This window comes from Loxodonta africana, chromosome 10 (assembly GCF_030014295.1).
Source record: "Loxodonta africana isolate mLoxAfr1 chromosome 10, mLoxAfr1.hap2, whole genome shotgun sequence".
Lineage (NCBI taxonomy): Eukaryota > Metazoa > Chordata > Mammalia > Proboscidea > Elephantidae > Loxodonta > Loxodonta africana.
The window spans coordinates 47,513,001-47,528,527 of NC_087351.1; the positions used below are offsets into that span (position 1 = coordinate 47,513,001).

The window sequence follows — 15,527 nt, forward strand, 5'->3', positions numbered from 1 at the left end:
TTCTGTTGACTCGAAAGTTCCTATCATTTCTTAATGGGGAATGGAAATAAAAGTATCAGGGAGTATTACATGACTTGCATTATTCATAAATTGCTTCAATTTAGTCCTGACTTAACAGAGGAGATTTTACTTAAAACTGATTTAAATTACTGATTTAAACTGATAAAATAAGTATACCTTCCAAATTTGATACTGCTTTATTACATATTTTCCACAATTTTGACAGGGTTCACTTTTATATAATAAGTACTATACATTTTAAAGCAGTGATATTTTGAAACTTTCTCACTAAAACAAAGAAACCCTTTAAATTGGTTTATTTAAATAAAAAAGCTTATCTAGCTTTTATATTTTTCATCAATAATAAATAGGTATAATTATCTTAACAATCAAAATAATATACATGCTTGCATTATAAACCTTTGAAAATCATAAACATACGCTTGCACTTAAAAAAGTTAGAATACTTCTGGGATCTCAATATTAAACACTTGAAATATTATGCCATGTGATTGCCTGAGTCTGTTCTTAATTCCCACATAATTTTAAAATTTAGAATTATTAGCTTAAAGAAAAATAAATCAAAACTTACAGATGAAACAAACTACTGGTGTTCAAGGTTTAATCCTTCGAAACTCTCTGATGAATCTAGTACCAAAGGATTTCACCACTTTAGGGAAAACTTTAACTGGAACTCAATCATATAACAATTCTTAAATAGTGTTACCATCTCCAAATCCTACTTTCTTTGTTACGATATTAAAAAAAAAAAAACAAAAACCGTTGCCATTGAGTCAATTCCAACTCATAGCAACCCTAAAGGACAGAGTAGACCCGTCCTATAGGGTTTCCAAGGAGCAGCTGGTGGACCCAAACTGCAGACTTTTTGGTTAGCAGCTGAGCTCTTAAACCCTATGCCACCAGGGCTCCATTTGTTATGATAAAGGATTGTCAAATATTCATTTTAAATGTAACTTCTTAAATAATTTAGGACTAACCCTCTTGGCTGTTTTGAGGGAAATGTCATTTGATATATCTACAAAGGTTATTGGAATAAAATTTAAAGTCCCATATAATTATCAACTTTAATATACTAAAGTAAAATTATTAAGACATAATTTTCTTCTTCAAATGATCTGCACTGTCCTGTTGTCAGATCTGAAATCTATGATACTGTTCATTTTAGACTCTGCTCTGGAGTTTAAAAGTTGTGTTCACGGAGCCATGAAAAAGGTGATAATGATAAATATGGGTCACTACCAAGTTCTCAATAATTAAAATTACTTGCCTTTTTAAAACTATACTCATAATTGTTTCTAATTTGGATATGACTTTTTCATAGATATTTAAAAGGAGCAGATGAAATAAGGAGCTTAACTGAAGTATTCATGAAGCTGTACTCTAATCTAACCCTTCACCATCTACTTACCAGCATCTGTGTGACTTATCTTGTCTTTTCACCAGTGACAAAAGAACAATATTTGAGTACTATTCCAGTTAGTACTTCTAAACACTATATGCAAACGCTGCACTCTACAGCATACTTGTTATTGAGTATACTTTCCTATACTTACCAATTACTTCCACCTCAACTACTCATTCCAATCTAATTTGCAACGATATATTAGTTTTCCTAGCCATTAAACATTTATTTATTTGACGAATTCTAGCAATACCCTAAAATGTACAAAAGGCATCAAGGGTAGTCAAAGCAACCTTATAAAATATTTGAGAGGAGTTCTGAGGCTGCTTTTTAAAACGTGTGAATAGTGCTGTTTTCATAGCTTCACAATGAAAAGGGAGAGCTTGATAGCAGTCAACAAAGTATCAAATAAAATGATTGAAGATATCTGGTTATGTTTAGCAGTAGTTTTGAATATACTGAGGATGAAGATGAGGAGAAGGTAAAGAAAGAAACCTATGAAACACTGTGAAAGGTTTTACTTTTGAAAATGTTTCTCACTAATAAAATCAAACATGGGTTGAAAACTACTCAGAGGTTATCTATCTCTGTGGTCACTGGAATGAATGCTTTTGAGTGCCTCTGCTGGCTAACAAAATGGTGGTGTAGGTTTTAAAAGACCTGCACCATCAAAATCATTCCACCCTATCCCTTATCCATTTGAAGGTAGCAAAATTTATTTTAATTAATAATGCTTATTTTACTTGCCATATTAGTTTTTTGTTTAAATTTATTGTACAGCATATGCTCCATTTTAAATGATACGTAATAATTTACATTTTTTTTTTGTCTTTCTCAGTCAGTATAAATATCATGTACTTTGGGAACTGGAACAGAATTTTATCTATTTACACATACTGAGATTTTTCAATTTGACACACCCTGACTTTTTTTTTGAAAGCAAATCCTTTATTAAAACTGTGCTCTTCACTTGTATCATTTTCTCTACAACAATCCTGTTTCAAAGGCAGTTTTGGGTGAAGTGTAGCATACTAGAGACAGAAATGGTGCTTGATCACTTACTTAGATTTTTTCATGTATTTGTTTTGTTAATTACTAGGATTTTAAGTTGAAAACACTATTTTCCTTTTTTAGCACTTACTTTTTTGGTCAAAGAGTCATCAGAATCAGAAGGCATTCTTGTTGATACATGAAATATTACTTCTACTGTGGAGGTAGCAAAATATGGAGTGGTCAATCCAGTGCTTTTGTTTTTTTGTAGTCCTCCCATAAAACCGCAATGGTTTGTAAGATTTACCTAGAAGCAATGAAGAATCACATAAATTAATCAACAAAATCTCAAAACTACTGAAAAAGACCCAATTGAATTTCTCACTTTGAAAAGACAATGGGAAAAGCCTTTTGCATGTTTTTAACCAATGCTTGATCTAGAATTGTTAGTTAGAGCTGATCCTCACACTACTATTTTTTCTTAAGTATTTGAGGATACAAAATTAGCAGGAAGGAAACCCTGGTGGTATAGTGGTTAAGTGCTAGGACTGCTAACCAAAGGGTCGGCAGTTCATATCAGCCAGGCGCTCCTTGGAAACTCTATGAGGCAGTTCTACTCTGTCCTATACAGTCGCTATGAGTCGGAATCGACTCGACGGCACTGGGTTCGGTGTGGTTTTTGGGTTTATAAAGGCTGAGGGGCGACACCAAGGACAGAGAGCAAAAATCAAATATCAAAAATAAAGACTGGATATGATTTGGGGAAAAGTTAAAAGAGTAATGCCAATTTGATAAAACGGTTTATTAGGTGTGTCAAATTTACTCATCAAAACTGGCTTCTTGGTTTCTAAGTACCCATCATAGCCCAGAACAAAAATATAAAAATGCTGAACTTAACTACCCTCCAAATGCTTTAAAAAACTATAAATTAATCTGTATATAGATCTTTTTAAATATATATTTTTTCCTGATTATAAATGTTGTACATGTTAATATCAAGTTCATTGCAACAGATATCTTCTGGACTTGTGTGATGCACAGAAGCCAGAAACTTGTCTTCATTGTAAAAAATTAGGGAAATATAGGAAAAGAAAAAGAAAGAAAATTTACAAATCGCCTATAATCTCTCCACTGAAAGAAAACCACTTATGCATATACTTTAAAATAATAAAATGTAAATATCTGATAGAATGAAGAATTATAAAACAAGTCCCTGCACAGTGTAAACAGAACATGTCTGAAATATCAGTATCAGTTACTAATGGCTGATCAGAATGACAGATTAGTTTTAATGCCATTACTATTACATTGTCTAAATCTTTCATATATTTTTAAATTTATTTTTTCACTAAGTAATACATTTACATAATTAAAAATTCAAAAGGTACAAATGGGGATACCATGAAAATTCTCCTTTCCATAACTTCTTTCTTCCAGCTACTCAGTTCTGCTTCCCAGAAAGCTATTTCTTACGTAATCCTTCAACAATATTCTATGCCTGCACCATTAAATTCTTATATGTGTTTGTGTTTAAGTATATTCACATTTACATGCATACATGTGATGGTTAAGGTTATGTGTCAACTTGGCTAGGCCACGATTCTCAGTGGTTTGTTAGATATTATGTAATCATGCTCTATTTTGTGATCTGCTGTGAGCAGCTAACCAGTTGAAAACCATTCTGTTTTCTTGGGAGTGTGGCATGCATCCTATATATATATATGGATGTTCTGGCAAAGCTCCCTCTGGATTCTACAACTGACTCTTCATCCTCTGGCCTCTGGTTTTTACAGTGTGATTCCACCTGACTTCCCAATTTTGAGTTTGTCGGTCCCCGCAACCATGTGAGTCAGGAGAAGCCTCCAAGAATCTGGGACTTGCCAGCCTTCACAACTGCATGAGCCATTTTCTTGAGATGGTATTGCTCCTCTAGAGAACCCAGCCTAAGACTATATATATATATGAGATATACATACAATGCTTGCACACCGTTTTTTATACTTAATGTATCTTGGAAAACATTCTGTATTAGTAACTAAAGAACTTCCTCATGTTTTTAGTTTCATGACTACACAGAAGTCCATTTTATGGATATGCAAGAATTTAATTAGCCCCCTACTTGGAGGATATTTAGGCTGTTTCCGCTCTTGCTATTAAACTCAGTGCTGCAGTGAATATCACTGAACACATGTCCACAATTGTCAGAAGTGGAGCTGTAAGTCAAAGGGCATGTGCACTTGTAACTTTGAAACAAACTACCAAATCGCTTTCATAGATTGCACCAACAATGTATAAGACTGCCTGTTTCCCTCATATCCTCTCAAACATATTCTATTATCAAACCTTATGTTCTTTGCTAATCTATATGTAAAAAATGGTGTCTCAGTGTAGTTTTTTGAGTTTTTAGTAAGTTATTTATTCTCTAGGAAATTTTCTTTCAAGTCTCTGATTATGTAAGGAGAAAGTCTCAGTTTAGTGCTCCTTTGCTGTAAACACTCTCTAACACTTGGTAATCACTATTTTTTTTCTTAAATTTTAGATATTTCGTTGTTGTTGCTGAGAATATACACAGCAAAACATGCACCAATTCAGAAGTTCAATTTAGTGACGTCGATTACATTTTTTGAGTTGTGTAACTATTCTTACCTTCCTTTTCTGAGTTGGTCCTCCTTCATTAACATAAACTCAGTGCACCCTAAGGTTTCCATCTAATCTTTGGGGTTGCTGTTGTCAGTTTGATCCCATACAGACAGTTCTTAAGAGAGCATCATGCTCAACGCAGACCTTTTTTTTTTTTACGAGTTAAGCTAAACTACTGTTCAGTTGTAAGATGATTTTAGGGGTTATTTTTGGTTTAAGATTTACAGGCAATTAAGTTAAAAGTTTTAAGGCAATAGTTTCAGGGGTTCATCCAGCCTCCATGGCTCCAGAAAGTCTGGACTCCATGAGAATTCAAAATTCTATTCTGCATTTTCTCCCCTTTGATTAGGCTTCTTCTACAGACTCTTTGGTCCAAATGTTCAGTAATGGTAGCCAGGCACCACCCAGTTCTTGTCTCAAGGCAATGGAGGTAGTTGTTCATGAAGGCAATTAGCCGCACATTCCATATTCTCCTCCTATTTCCTGACTGTCCTTTTTCCTCTGTTGCACTGAACACATTATTAATAAGCCCAATTAACTGGGATATCCCATGAAACCATAACCCTAAACCTCCAACCCAAGGAATTTAATCCCATGAGCTGTTTAGTTGTATATAAGCAGCTACTCTTTTTTTGTCACTGTTGTAAATATATTTATCACACAACTTTTGCCAATTCAACTTTTTACAGGTGTACAATTTATTGACAGTAATTACAATAATCAGTTGTGCCACCCTACCCTTAATCAATGTGATTTTCCATCACCGTTAACCCTCCTTTCTCCCTTCCTCCTGCCCCTGGTAACTCTAATAAACTTCAGTCTCTATACATTTGCCTTTTCTTGTCTTTTGCTGTAAGTGAGGTCATACAGTATTTGTCCTTTTGTGGTTGGCTTATTTCACTCAGCATAATGTCTTTGTGCTCCATTCATGCTGTATTATACGTATCAAGATTCCTTTCACCTACTGTCTGAATGGTATTCCATTTTATGTATGTACCACAATTTGTTTCTCCATTCATCTGTTGATGGGAATTTAGGTTATTTCTGCTTTTGGGCTATTGTGAATAGTGCTGCAACGAACACTGGTGTACAAGTCTCTTTTTGAGTCTCTGCTTTCACATCTTTTGGGCATATACCTAGGAATGGAATTACTGTATCATATGGTAGCTCTGGAAACCCTGGTGGTGTAGTGGTTAAGTGCTATGGCTGCTAAGCAAAGGGTTGGCAGTTTGAATCCGCCAGGCGCTCCTTGGAAACGCTATGGGGCAGTTCTACTCTGTCCTATAGGGTCGCTATGAGTTGGAATCAACTCGACTGCACTGAGTTTGGCTTTTTTTTTTTTTTAAATGGTAGTTCTATTTTTAGTTTTTTGAAGAACCACCACACTGTTTTCCACAACAGCTGTTATCATTTTGTACTCCTAACAGCAACGCATAAGGATTCCAATTTCCCCACATCCTAGCCTACACCTGTTATCTGACATTTTAATTTTAGCCTTCCTAGTGTATGTGAGGAGCTCTGGTGGAGCTGTGGTTACGCCTTCTGCTACAAACCAAAAGGTTAGCAGTTCAAATTCACCAGCTACTCTTTGGAAACCCTAAAGGGCTGTTCTACTCTGTCCTATAGGGTTGCTATGAGTCGGAATCAACTTGATGACAATAGGTTTTTTTTTTTTTTTGGTTAGTGGTTGCGAAGCGGCATCTCATCGTAGTTTTGATTTACATTTCCCTGATGACTAATGATGTTGAGCATCTTTTCATATGTTTATTATCCATTTATATATGTTTTTTGGAGACAGTCCCATTCAGAGCCTTTGCCCACTTTTTAAATGCGTTTTATGTCTTTTTATTGGAGCCCTGGTGGTGTTGTGCTTATGAACTTGGCTGCTAACCAAAAGGTTGTCAGTTTGAATCCACCAACCTTGGAAACCCTATGGGGGCAGTTCTACTCTCTCCTTACAGGGTCACTGTGAGTCAGGATCGACTTGATGGCAATGGGTTTGCTTATTGGTTTTGGTCTTATTATAGAATTGAGTAAGTTCTTTTTATATTACAAATTCCTTATCATATGCATGATTTGCAATTATTTTCTCCAATTGTGTGGACTGTCTTCCCACTTTGTTGATAGTATCCTTTGAAGCACAAACGTCTTTAATTTTGATGAAATTTAATTTATCTAATTTTTTTCCTTTGTTGCTTATGCTTATGGTGTCATATTCCAAGAATCCATTGCCAAATCCAAGTCATGAAGGTTTACTTCTATGTTTGTTCTAAGACTTTTATAGCTGTAGCTTACATTTAGGTTTTTGATACATTTTGACTTAATTTATGTATATTGTATGAAGTAAGGGTCTTCATTTTTTTCATGAAGCTATCCTGTTGTCCCAGCATGATGTACTGAAAACAAAGTTCTTTACCCAGTGAATAGTCTTGACACCCTTGTCAAAAATCACTTGACTACAATCATGGGTTTATTTCTGGACTCTTAATTCTATTTCATTAACTTTTATGTCTGTCCTTCTGCCAGTGCCACAGTGTCTTGATTACTGTTGCTTTGTATTAAGTTTTGAAATTGAGAAGTATGAGTCTTTCTTTTAAAAGATTATTTTGGCTGTTAGAGATCTCTTGCAATTCCATATGCATTTTAGAATCACCTTGTCAACTTCTAAAAAGTCAACTGGGATTCTGATATGGATTGCACTGAATTAGTAGATTAGTTTGGGGTATTGCTATCTCAACAATATTATGTGTTCTATTCCTTGATTTGCTGTCAAGGGACTCTCTCAGGAGCAAACCTCTTTTTTTGGTGCCAAACCCCTCTGGGGCAATCTAAGATTTGGGATGAGAGGCAAGGACTGTAGGAGGTTGAGGATCTGGAAACTAATTTTGCCAAAACGAAGCACGGCCCCAAAATCCCTGAAAAGCCTTTGTGTAGCCCTAAGGTATTCATATCTTAGTTGGAAGACCACTACTCTATAGGTCATAGCTGCAAGGAAAACCCAGATCTTCTAAATCTGTGAGTTTAGTGCTCACTGCCATTTTACTCTTTCATACGTTCCAACCACTATTATCTTTGTCAATGAGATGTGATGTGAAGCAGAAACAGTAGCAAACCCATTATTAAGTTGTCTCTCCTAAAATAACGCTTCTAAAATAAGGTAGAAAGAAGAAAGAAAAATAACTTTCTTCTCTAAAACAGAACTGAAATGATACTTGGTATAACTTAAAATCAATACCTCCCAACCAAGACCAGCTACAAAATCCTCATATGCTTGACTTCCTCCTCTATTAGTGAGAATGGAGTGTTTGTCTTCTTGTCCTTCAGCAACATAAAACACTGCAATCTTGTGTGTCTCTCGGCTGTAAAACAAAAGATTACATAATTCATTTATTCATTCATTTATCCATTCAATCATCTGGTAATTAAATACTAAGTACAATGTATGTGGCAATTAAAAGATGAAAAATACTTAGATTTTATAATCAATGGAGCGAGATGGACAAGTTACATAAATATAAGTCAAAAATTACAAAAGCTACAAAAATGACTTTGCAATAGAAGAAAGGCATGATTACTTCTGACTGGGGAGAGAGAAACTTAAAAAAGTTACTATCTGAGCTGGGTGAAGGTAGGTATCAGGAAGCACACATAGGTATGAATGTATAAAACATTTAAGAAGTCACCTGCTGTGAACTGTAGTAAAAGGGACTGTGTTTCAGAACTAAGTAGATGTACACAAGTGAGTGACAAATGATCCACTCCTTTAAGATACTTAAAATATAGAAGAAGAAATACATGTACCAACATTATAGGACTATATGGAGTAACTGCTAAGTTCTTAGACATTTTACTTTTTAGTTCTTTCTGAAATTAAAGACAGTTCATAAAATCAAATTTCTTGTACGAAATTTGGCTTTCCAAACTAATTAGGACACACTATATGTGATCTAGATTGATACAACAAACCATGGACTTACAAATACTACAACCAGAGTAATGTTTTCACTACTGTATCACACAAAAATTAAAACAAACACCAACAAACAAGAAAAAAGCAAACAAAAAAACTGAGATAAAAAAACTGAAACAAAAAATTTATTAGAAGGACTAACAATAGATTTGAATTGGGAGAAGAATCAGTGACTTTGAAGATTGGTCAACAGAAGTTACACAATCTGAAGAACAGAAGAAAAAAGAATGAAGAAAAATGAACAGAACCTAAGAGAAAATGAGACATCATTAAGTGCACCAACATACGTATAATGGGAGAACTAGAGGAGAAAGAAAGAAGCATAAATAAATAAAAGAAATAATGGCTGTAAACTTTCCACATTTGATTTAAAACATTAATCAACACACCCAATAATCTCATCTCACTCCAGGTACAATAAAAGTAAAATAAAGAGACCCACACCCAGACAGATCATAGTCAACTGTTAAAAGATGGAGACAGAGAAAATTTGGGAAGAAGTAACAGAAAAATAATTGATCACGTACAAGGAAATCCTAATAAGATTAAAAGTTGACTTCTCGTAAGAAACAACGGAGGCCAGAAGCCAGTGTGATGACATATTCAAAATTCTTCCTAGACAACCAAGAATTCTATATTCAAAGAAACTGTTTTTTTAAAATGAAAGTGAAATAAAGACATTGCAAGAAAAACAAAAAGAGAGCGAATGCATTGCTGGTAAAGATCATTAATAATGTTGTTGTCGTTAGGTGCCGTCAAGTTGGTTCCGACTCATGGTGACTCTATACACAACAGAACGAAACATTGCCCAGCTCTGCACCATCCTTAGAATTGTTACGTTTGAGCTCATTGTTGCATGTGATGTGAGGCTTCCTCTTTTCCACTGACCCTGTACTCTGCCAAGCATGATGTCCTTCTCTAGGGACTAATTCCTCCTGACAACATGTTCAAAGTATATAAGACGCAGTCTCACCATCCTTGCTTAGAAGGAGCATTCTGTTTGTACTTCTTCTAAGACAGATTTGTCCCTTCTTTTGGCAGTCCATGGTACATTCAACACTGTTTGCCAATACCACAATTCAAAGGCGTCAATTCTTCTTCAGTCTTCCTTATTCATTGTCCAGCTTTCACATGCATATGACGCGACTGAAAATATCATAGTCTGGTTCAGGCACACCTTAGTCTTCATGGTGACATCTTTGATCTTCAACACTTTGAAGAGGTCTTTTGCAGCAGATTTACCCACTGCAAAGCGTCTTTTCATTTCTTGACTGCTGCTTCCATGGCTGTTGACTGTGGATCCAAGTAAAATGAAATCCTTGACAACTTCAATCTTTTCTCCATTTATCATGATGTTGCTCATTGGTCCAACTGTGGTCTTTGATCTTCATTAGTAGATGCTTCAACTTCTTATCTCTTTCAGCAAGGAAGGTTGTGTCATCTGCATAACGCAGGTTGTTAATGAGTCTTCCTCTAATCCTGATGCCTCGTTCTTCTTCCTAAGGTCCAGCTTCTCTGATTATTTGCTCAGCATACAGACTGAATAGATATGGGGAAAGAGTACAACCCTGACGCACACCTTTCCTGACTTTAAACCAATCAGCATCCCCTTGTTCTGTCCAAACAACTGCTTCTTGATCTATGTAAAGGTTCCTCACGAGCACAATTAAGTGTTCTGGAATTCCCACTCTTCGCAATGTTGTCCATAATTTGTTATGATCCACACAGCTAAATGCCTTTGCATAGTCAATAAAACACAGGTAAGCATTCTCCTGGTATTCTCTGCTTTCAGCCATGATCCACCTGACGTCAGCAATGATATTCCTGGTTTCACATCCTCTTCTGAAACCAGCCTGAATTTCTGGCAGTTCCCTGTCGATACACTGCTGCAGCCGTTTTGAATGATCTTCAGCAAAATTTAGCTTGCGTGTGATATTAATGATATTGTGCTATAATTTCCACATTCGGCTGGATCACCTTTCTTGGGAACAGGCATAAATATGGATCTCTTCCAGTCAGTTGGCCAGGAAGCTGTCTTCCATATTTCTTGGCATAGATGAGTGAGCACCTCCAGTGCTGCATCTCTTTGTTGAAACATCTCAAGTGATACTCCATCAATTCCTGGAGCCTTGTTTTTTGCCAATGCCTTCAGAGCAGCTTGGACTTCTTTCTTCAGTACCATTGGTTCCTGATCATATGCTACCTCTTGAAGTGGCTGAACATCAACTAATTCTTTTTGGTATAATGACTTTGTGTATTCCTTCCATCTTCTTTTGATGTTTCCTGCATCGTTTAATATTTTTCTCACAGAATCCTTCACTATTGCAGCTCGAGGCTAAAATTTTTTCTTCAGTTCTTTCAGCTTGAGAAACGCCAAGTGTGTTCTTCTCTTTTGGTTTTCCGTCTTCAGGGCTTTGCGCATGTCATCATAATATTTCACTTTGTCTTCTTGAGCCGCCTGTTGAAATCTGTTCAGTTCTTTTACTTCATCAATTCTTCCTTTTGCTTTAGCTGCTCGATGCTCAAGAGCAAGTTTCAGAGTCTCCTCTGCATTCTATCTTGGACTTTTCTTTCTTTCCTGTCTTTTCAGTGACCTCTTGCTTTCTTCATGGATGATGTCTTTGATGTCATTCCACAACTCATCTGGTCTTCAGTCACTAGTGTCCAGTGCATCAAATCTATTCTTGAGATGGTCTCTAAATTCAGGTGGGATATACTCAAGGTCATATTTTGGCTTTCGTAGACTTGCTCTGATTTTCTTCAGTTTCAGCTTGAACTTGCATATGAGCAATTGATGGTCTGTTACACAGTCGGCCCCTGGCCTTGTTCTGACTGATACTGAACTTTTCCATCATCTCTTTCCGCAGATGTGGTCAATATGATTTCTGTATTCGTATACCAGCAGGGTCACCTATGGAGGACAGGTTTCTACTGAGCTGACAGACTAAGACAGACTAGGAAGAAGGACCCGGCAGTCTACTTCTCAAAAGCATTACCCAGAGAAAACCTTATGAATAGCTGTGGAACACTGTCTGATATAGTGCTGGAAGATGAGCCCCCCAGATTGGAAGGCACTCAAAAGATGACTGAGGAAGAGCTGCCTCCTCAAAGCAGAGCTGACCTTAATGATGTGGATGGAGTAAAGCCTTCAGGACCTTCATGTGCTGATGTGGCATGACTCAAAATGAGAAGAAACAGCTGCAAATATCCATTAATAATCAGAACCTGGAATGTACGAAGTATGAATCTAGGAAGACTGGAAATCGTCAAAAATGAAATGGAATACATAAACATCGATATCCTAGGCATTAGTGAGCTGAAATGGACTGGTATTGGCCATTCTGAATCAGAGAATCAACCGTCTACTCTGCTGGGAATGGCAACTTGAAGAGAAATGGTGTTGCATTCACCGTCAAAAAAACCATTTCAAGATCTATCCTGAAGTACAACTCTGTCAGTGATAGGGTAATATCCATACACCTACAAGGAAGACAAGTTAATACGACTATTATTCAAATTTATGCACCAACCACTAGGGCCAAAGATGAAGAAATAGAAGAGTTTTACCAGCTGCTGCAGTCTGAAATTGATCAAACATGTAATCAAGATGCACTGATAATTACTGGTGATTATAATGCGAAAGTTGGGGACAAAGAAGGATCAGTAGTTGGAAAATGTGGCCTTGGTGATAGAAACATCGCAGAGATTGAATGATAGAATTTTGCAAGACCAATGACTTCTTCATTGCAGATACCCTCTTTCACCAACATAAATGGCAACTATACACATGGACCTCGCCAGGTGGAACACAAAGAAGATGACTAATAGGTAATTACAAAACAGTATAATTGCATATTTCTTTTTGTCAACTGACTTAAAAAGGAACTGCATAAAAGAATACTTATGTATTTGTACTGTTGGGCCTATGACAATATAGAAAGGCAATATATTTGACAATAAAGGCACAAAAGAGGCAAGTGGGAACAAAGCTATATTACCCATTGCTGTCGAGTTGATTCTGATTCACAGCAACCCTATAGGAGAGAGTGGAACTGTCCCATAGAGTTTCCAAGGAGTGGCTGGTGGATTCGAACTGCCAACCTTTTGTTTAGCAGCCGAACTCTTAACCGCTACACCACCAGGGCTCCAGAGCTATATTAGGGTAAGGAAATGATACCAGATGATAACTCAAATCTACAGGAAGGCATGAAATACACCAGAAAAGGTAAACAAGGTAACTCTAAAAATATACATGTTCTGCTGTCTTCTCTCAGCTTCATTAAAAGACATAAGATTATATAAAGTAATTATTATATATAATAAACTGTAACATAAAAATGCATTGTTGGGCTAAAACACATTTAAATGTAATATATCTATAAATGATGGCAAAAAAAGGGAGAAAAAGAATGGAGCTATATAGGAGTACAGTTTCTATATTTCACTGGAACTAAGTCAGTGTAAATCTATACCAGATTCTAGTAAATTATGATATACGTTTAAGCCCTAGGAACACCACAAGAAGATAACTCAAAAACAATGAAAAACTCATTAAAGGCTGAAATATCACATTAAGAAATACACTATGAAAACAAAATCAATAAACAAGGTACAGAGGAACAAAAAGACATGAGATCTATAAAACACAGATAGCAAAATGGCAGATGTAACTCTTACCTTATCAGTAATTACTTTAAATGTAAATCGACTAAACTCTCCAATCAAAAGACAGAGTTTTGCATGATGACATACCAAAAAAATCCAATCATATGCTGTCTACCTGAGACATACTTTAGATTCAAAGACACAAATAAAGTCGAAATTAAGGATGGAAAAATTAAGGATGGAAAGACACCATGCAAACAGTAACCAAGACAGCTGAAGTGGCTATACTAATATCAAACAAAATGGACTTAAAAACAAAATGTTATTAGAAATAAATAAGAATATTCATCATTAGAAAAGAGTCCATTTACCAGGATGATAGGAAAATTACAAACATATATGCATCTAATAACAGAGCACCAAAATACATGAAGCATAAACTGACAGAAGTGAAGTTGGACATAGACAATTCCACAATACTACCTGCAGACATCAATGCCCCACTGTCAATAATGGACAAAACTACTAGGCAGATCAACAAGGAAATGGAAGACTTAAACAACACTATAAACTAACCTAACAGACATCTGTAGAACGCTGCACCAACAATAACAGGATATACATTCTTCACAGGAACACATGGAACAACCTCCAGGATAGACCATATGCTAGACCATGAAACAAACCTTGATAAATTTAAAAGGACTGAAATCATACAAAGTATATTTTCTGGCCACAATGGAATGAAATTAGGTATCAATAATGAAGAAATATGGGAAACTCACGAATATATGCAAATTAAACAACATACTGCTATATAACCAATGGGTCAAAAAGAAATCAAAAGAAAATATATTGAGATGAATGAAAATGAAGACACTATACACCAAAACCTGTAGAAGCTACATCAGTGCTTAGAGGGCAATTTTTACCTATAAATGCCTATATTAAAAATGAGGAGCGATCACAAATTAGTAATCTAAACTTTCACCTTAAGACAATGAAAAAGAAGTACACCTAAATCCAAAGCAAACAGAAGGAAGAAAATAATAGAGAGAAAATTAGAGAAACAGAACAGAGAAAATCCGTGAAACTAAAAGCTGGTTCTTTGAACAGATCAATTAACTTGCCACTTTTAAGAAGACTGACCAAGAAAAAGCGAGCAGACTCAAATTACTACAATCAGAAATGAAGTGGTATCACTATCGATTCTACAAAAAAAAAGAAAAAAATTATAAAGGAATACTGTGAATAACAGTATGCCAATAAATTATATAACTTAGATGAAATGGACAAAATCCTATAAAGACACAGGCTTCCAAAAATGACTCAAAAAGAAATAGACAATCTGAACAGATTGATAACAAGTAAAGAGACTGAATTAGTAATTAAAAAACTACCCAGAAAGAAAAGCCCAGGCGGCTTCACAGGTGAATCCCACCAAACATTTAAAGAAGAATTAATATCTTCACAAGTTCTTCCAAATGTAGAAGACGAGGACACACTGCCCAAGTCTTTCTATGAGGCCAAACCAGAAAAAACCAAACCCACTGCTGTCAACTTGATTTCAACTCAAAGCAATCCTATAGGACAGAGTAGAACTGCCCTGTAGGATTTCCAAGGAGCAGCTGATAGATCTGAACTGCTGACCTTTTGGTTAGCAGCCTGAGCTCTTAACCATGGCAACACGAGGGCTCCAATGTATGTTTAAAAATGATTAGTTATCCTGAAGAATATGACTAATGTTCATTTCTGGAAGAAGCAGCCAAAAGGATTATACTCTGAAAACTAAAAAAAAAAGTTAAAAGAAATTTTAAACAGATCTAAATAATTTGAAAAGATCCTATGTTCACAGGTTGTAAGACTTAATATTGATAAGATGGCAATATTCCCTAAATC

At 35.7% G+C, this 15,527-nt stretch overlaps 1 protein-coding gene across 7 annotated transcripts in view; it reads right to left on the reverse strand.

The window, feature by feature from the left end:
• Positions 1–15,527, reverse strand: part of RALGAPA1 (Ral GTPase activating protein catalytic subunit alpha 1) — a 258,926-nt gene that overhangs the window by 42,553 nt on the left and 200,846 nt on the right. For all 7 annotated transcript variants that reach the window (XM_064292405.1, XM_064292400.1, XM_023546116.2 and 4 more), the window contains 2 exons: positions 8,289–8,412; positions 2,565–2,720 (listed from right to left, as the gene is read on the reverse strand). In XM_064292405.1, the coding sequence (XP_064148475.1) occupies positions 2,565–2,720; positions 8,289–8,412 (280 nt within the window). The remainder of the gene's footprint in view (positions 1–2,564; positions 2,721–8,288; positions 8,413–15,527) is intronic.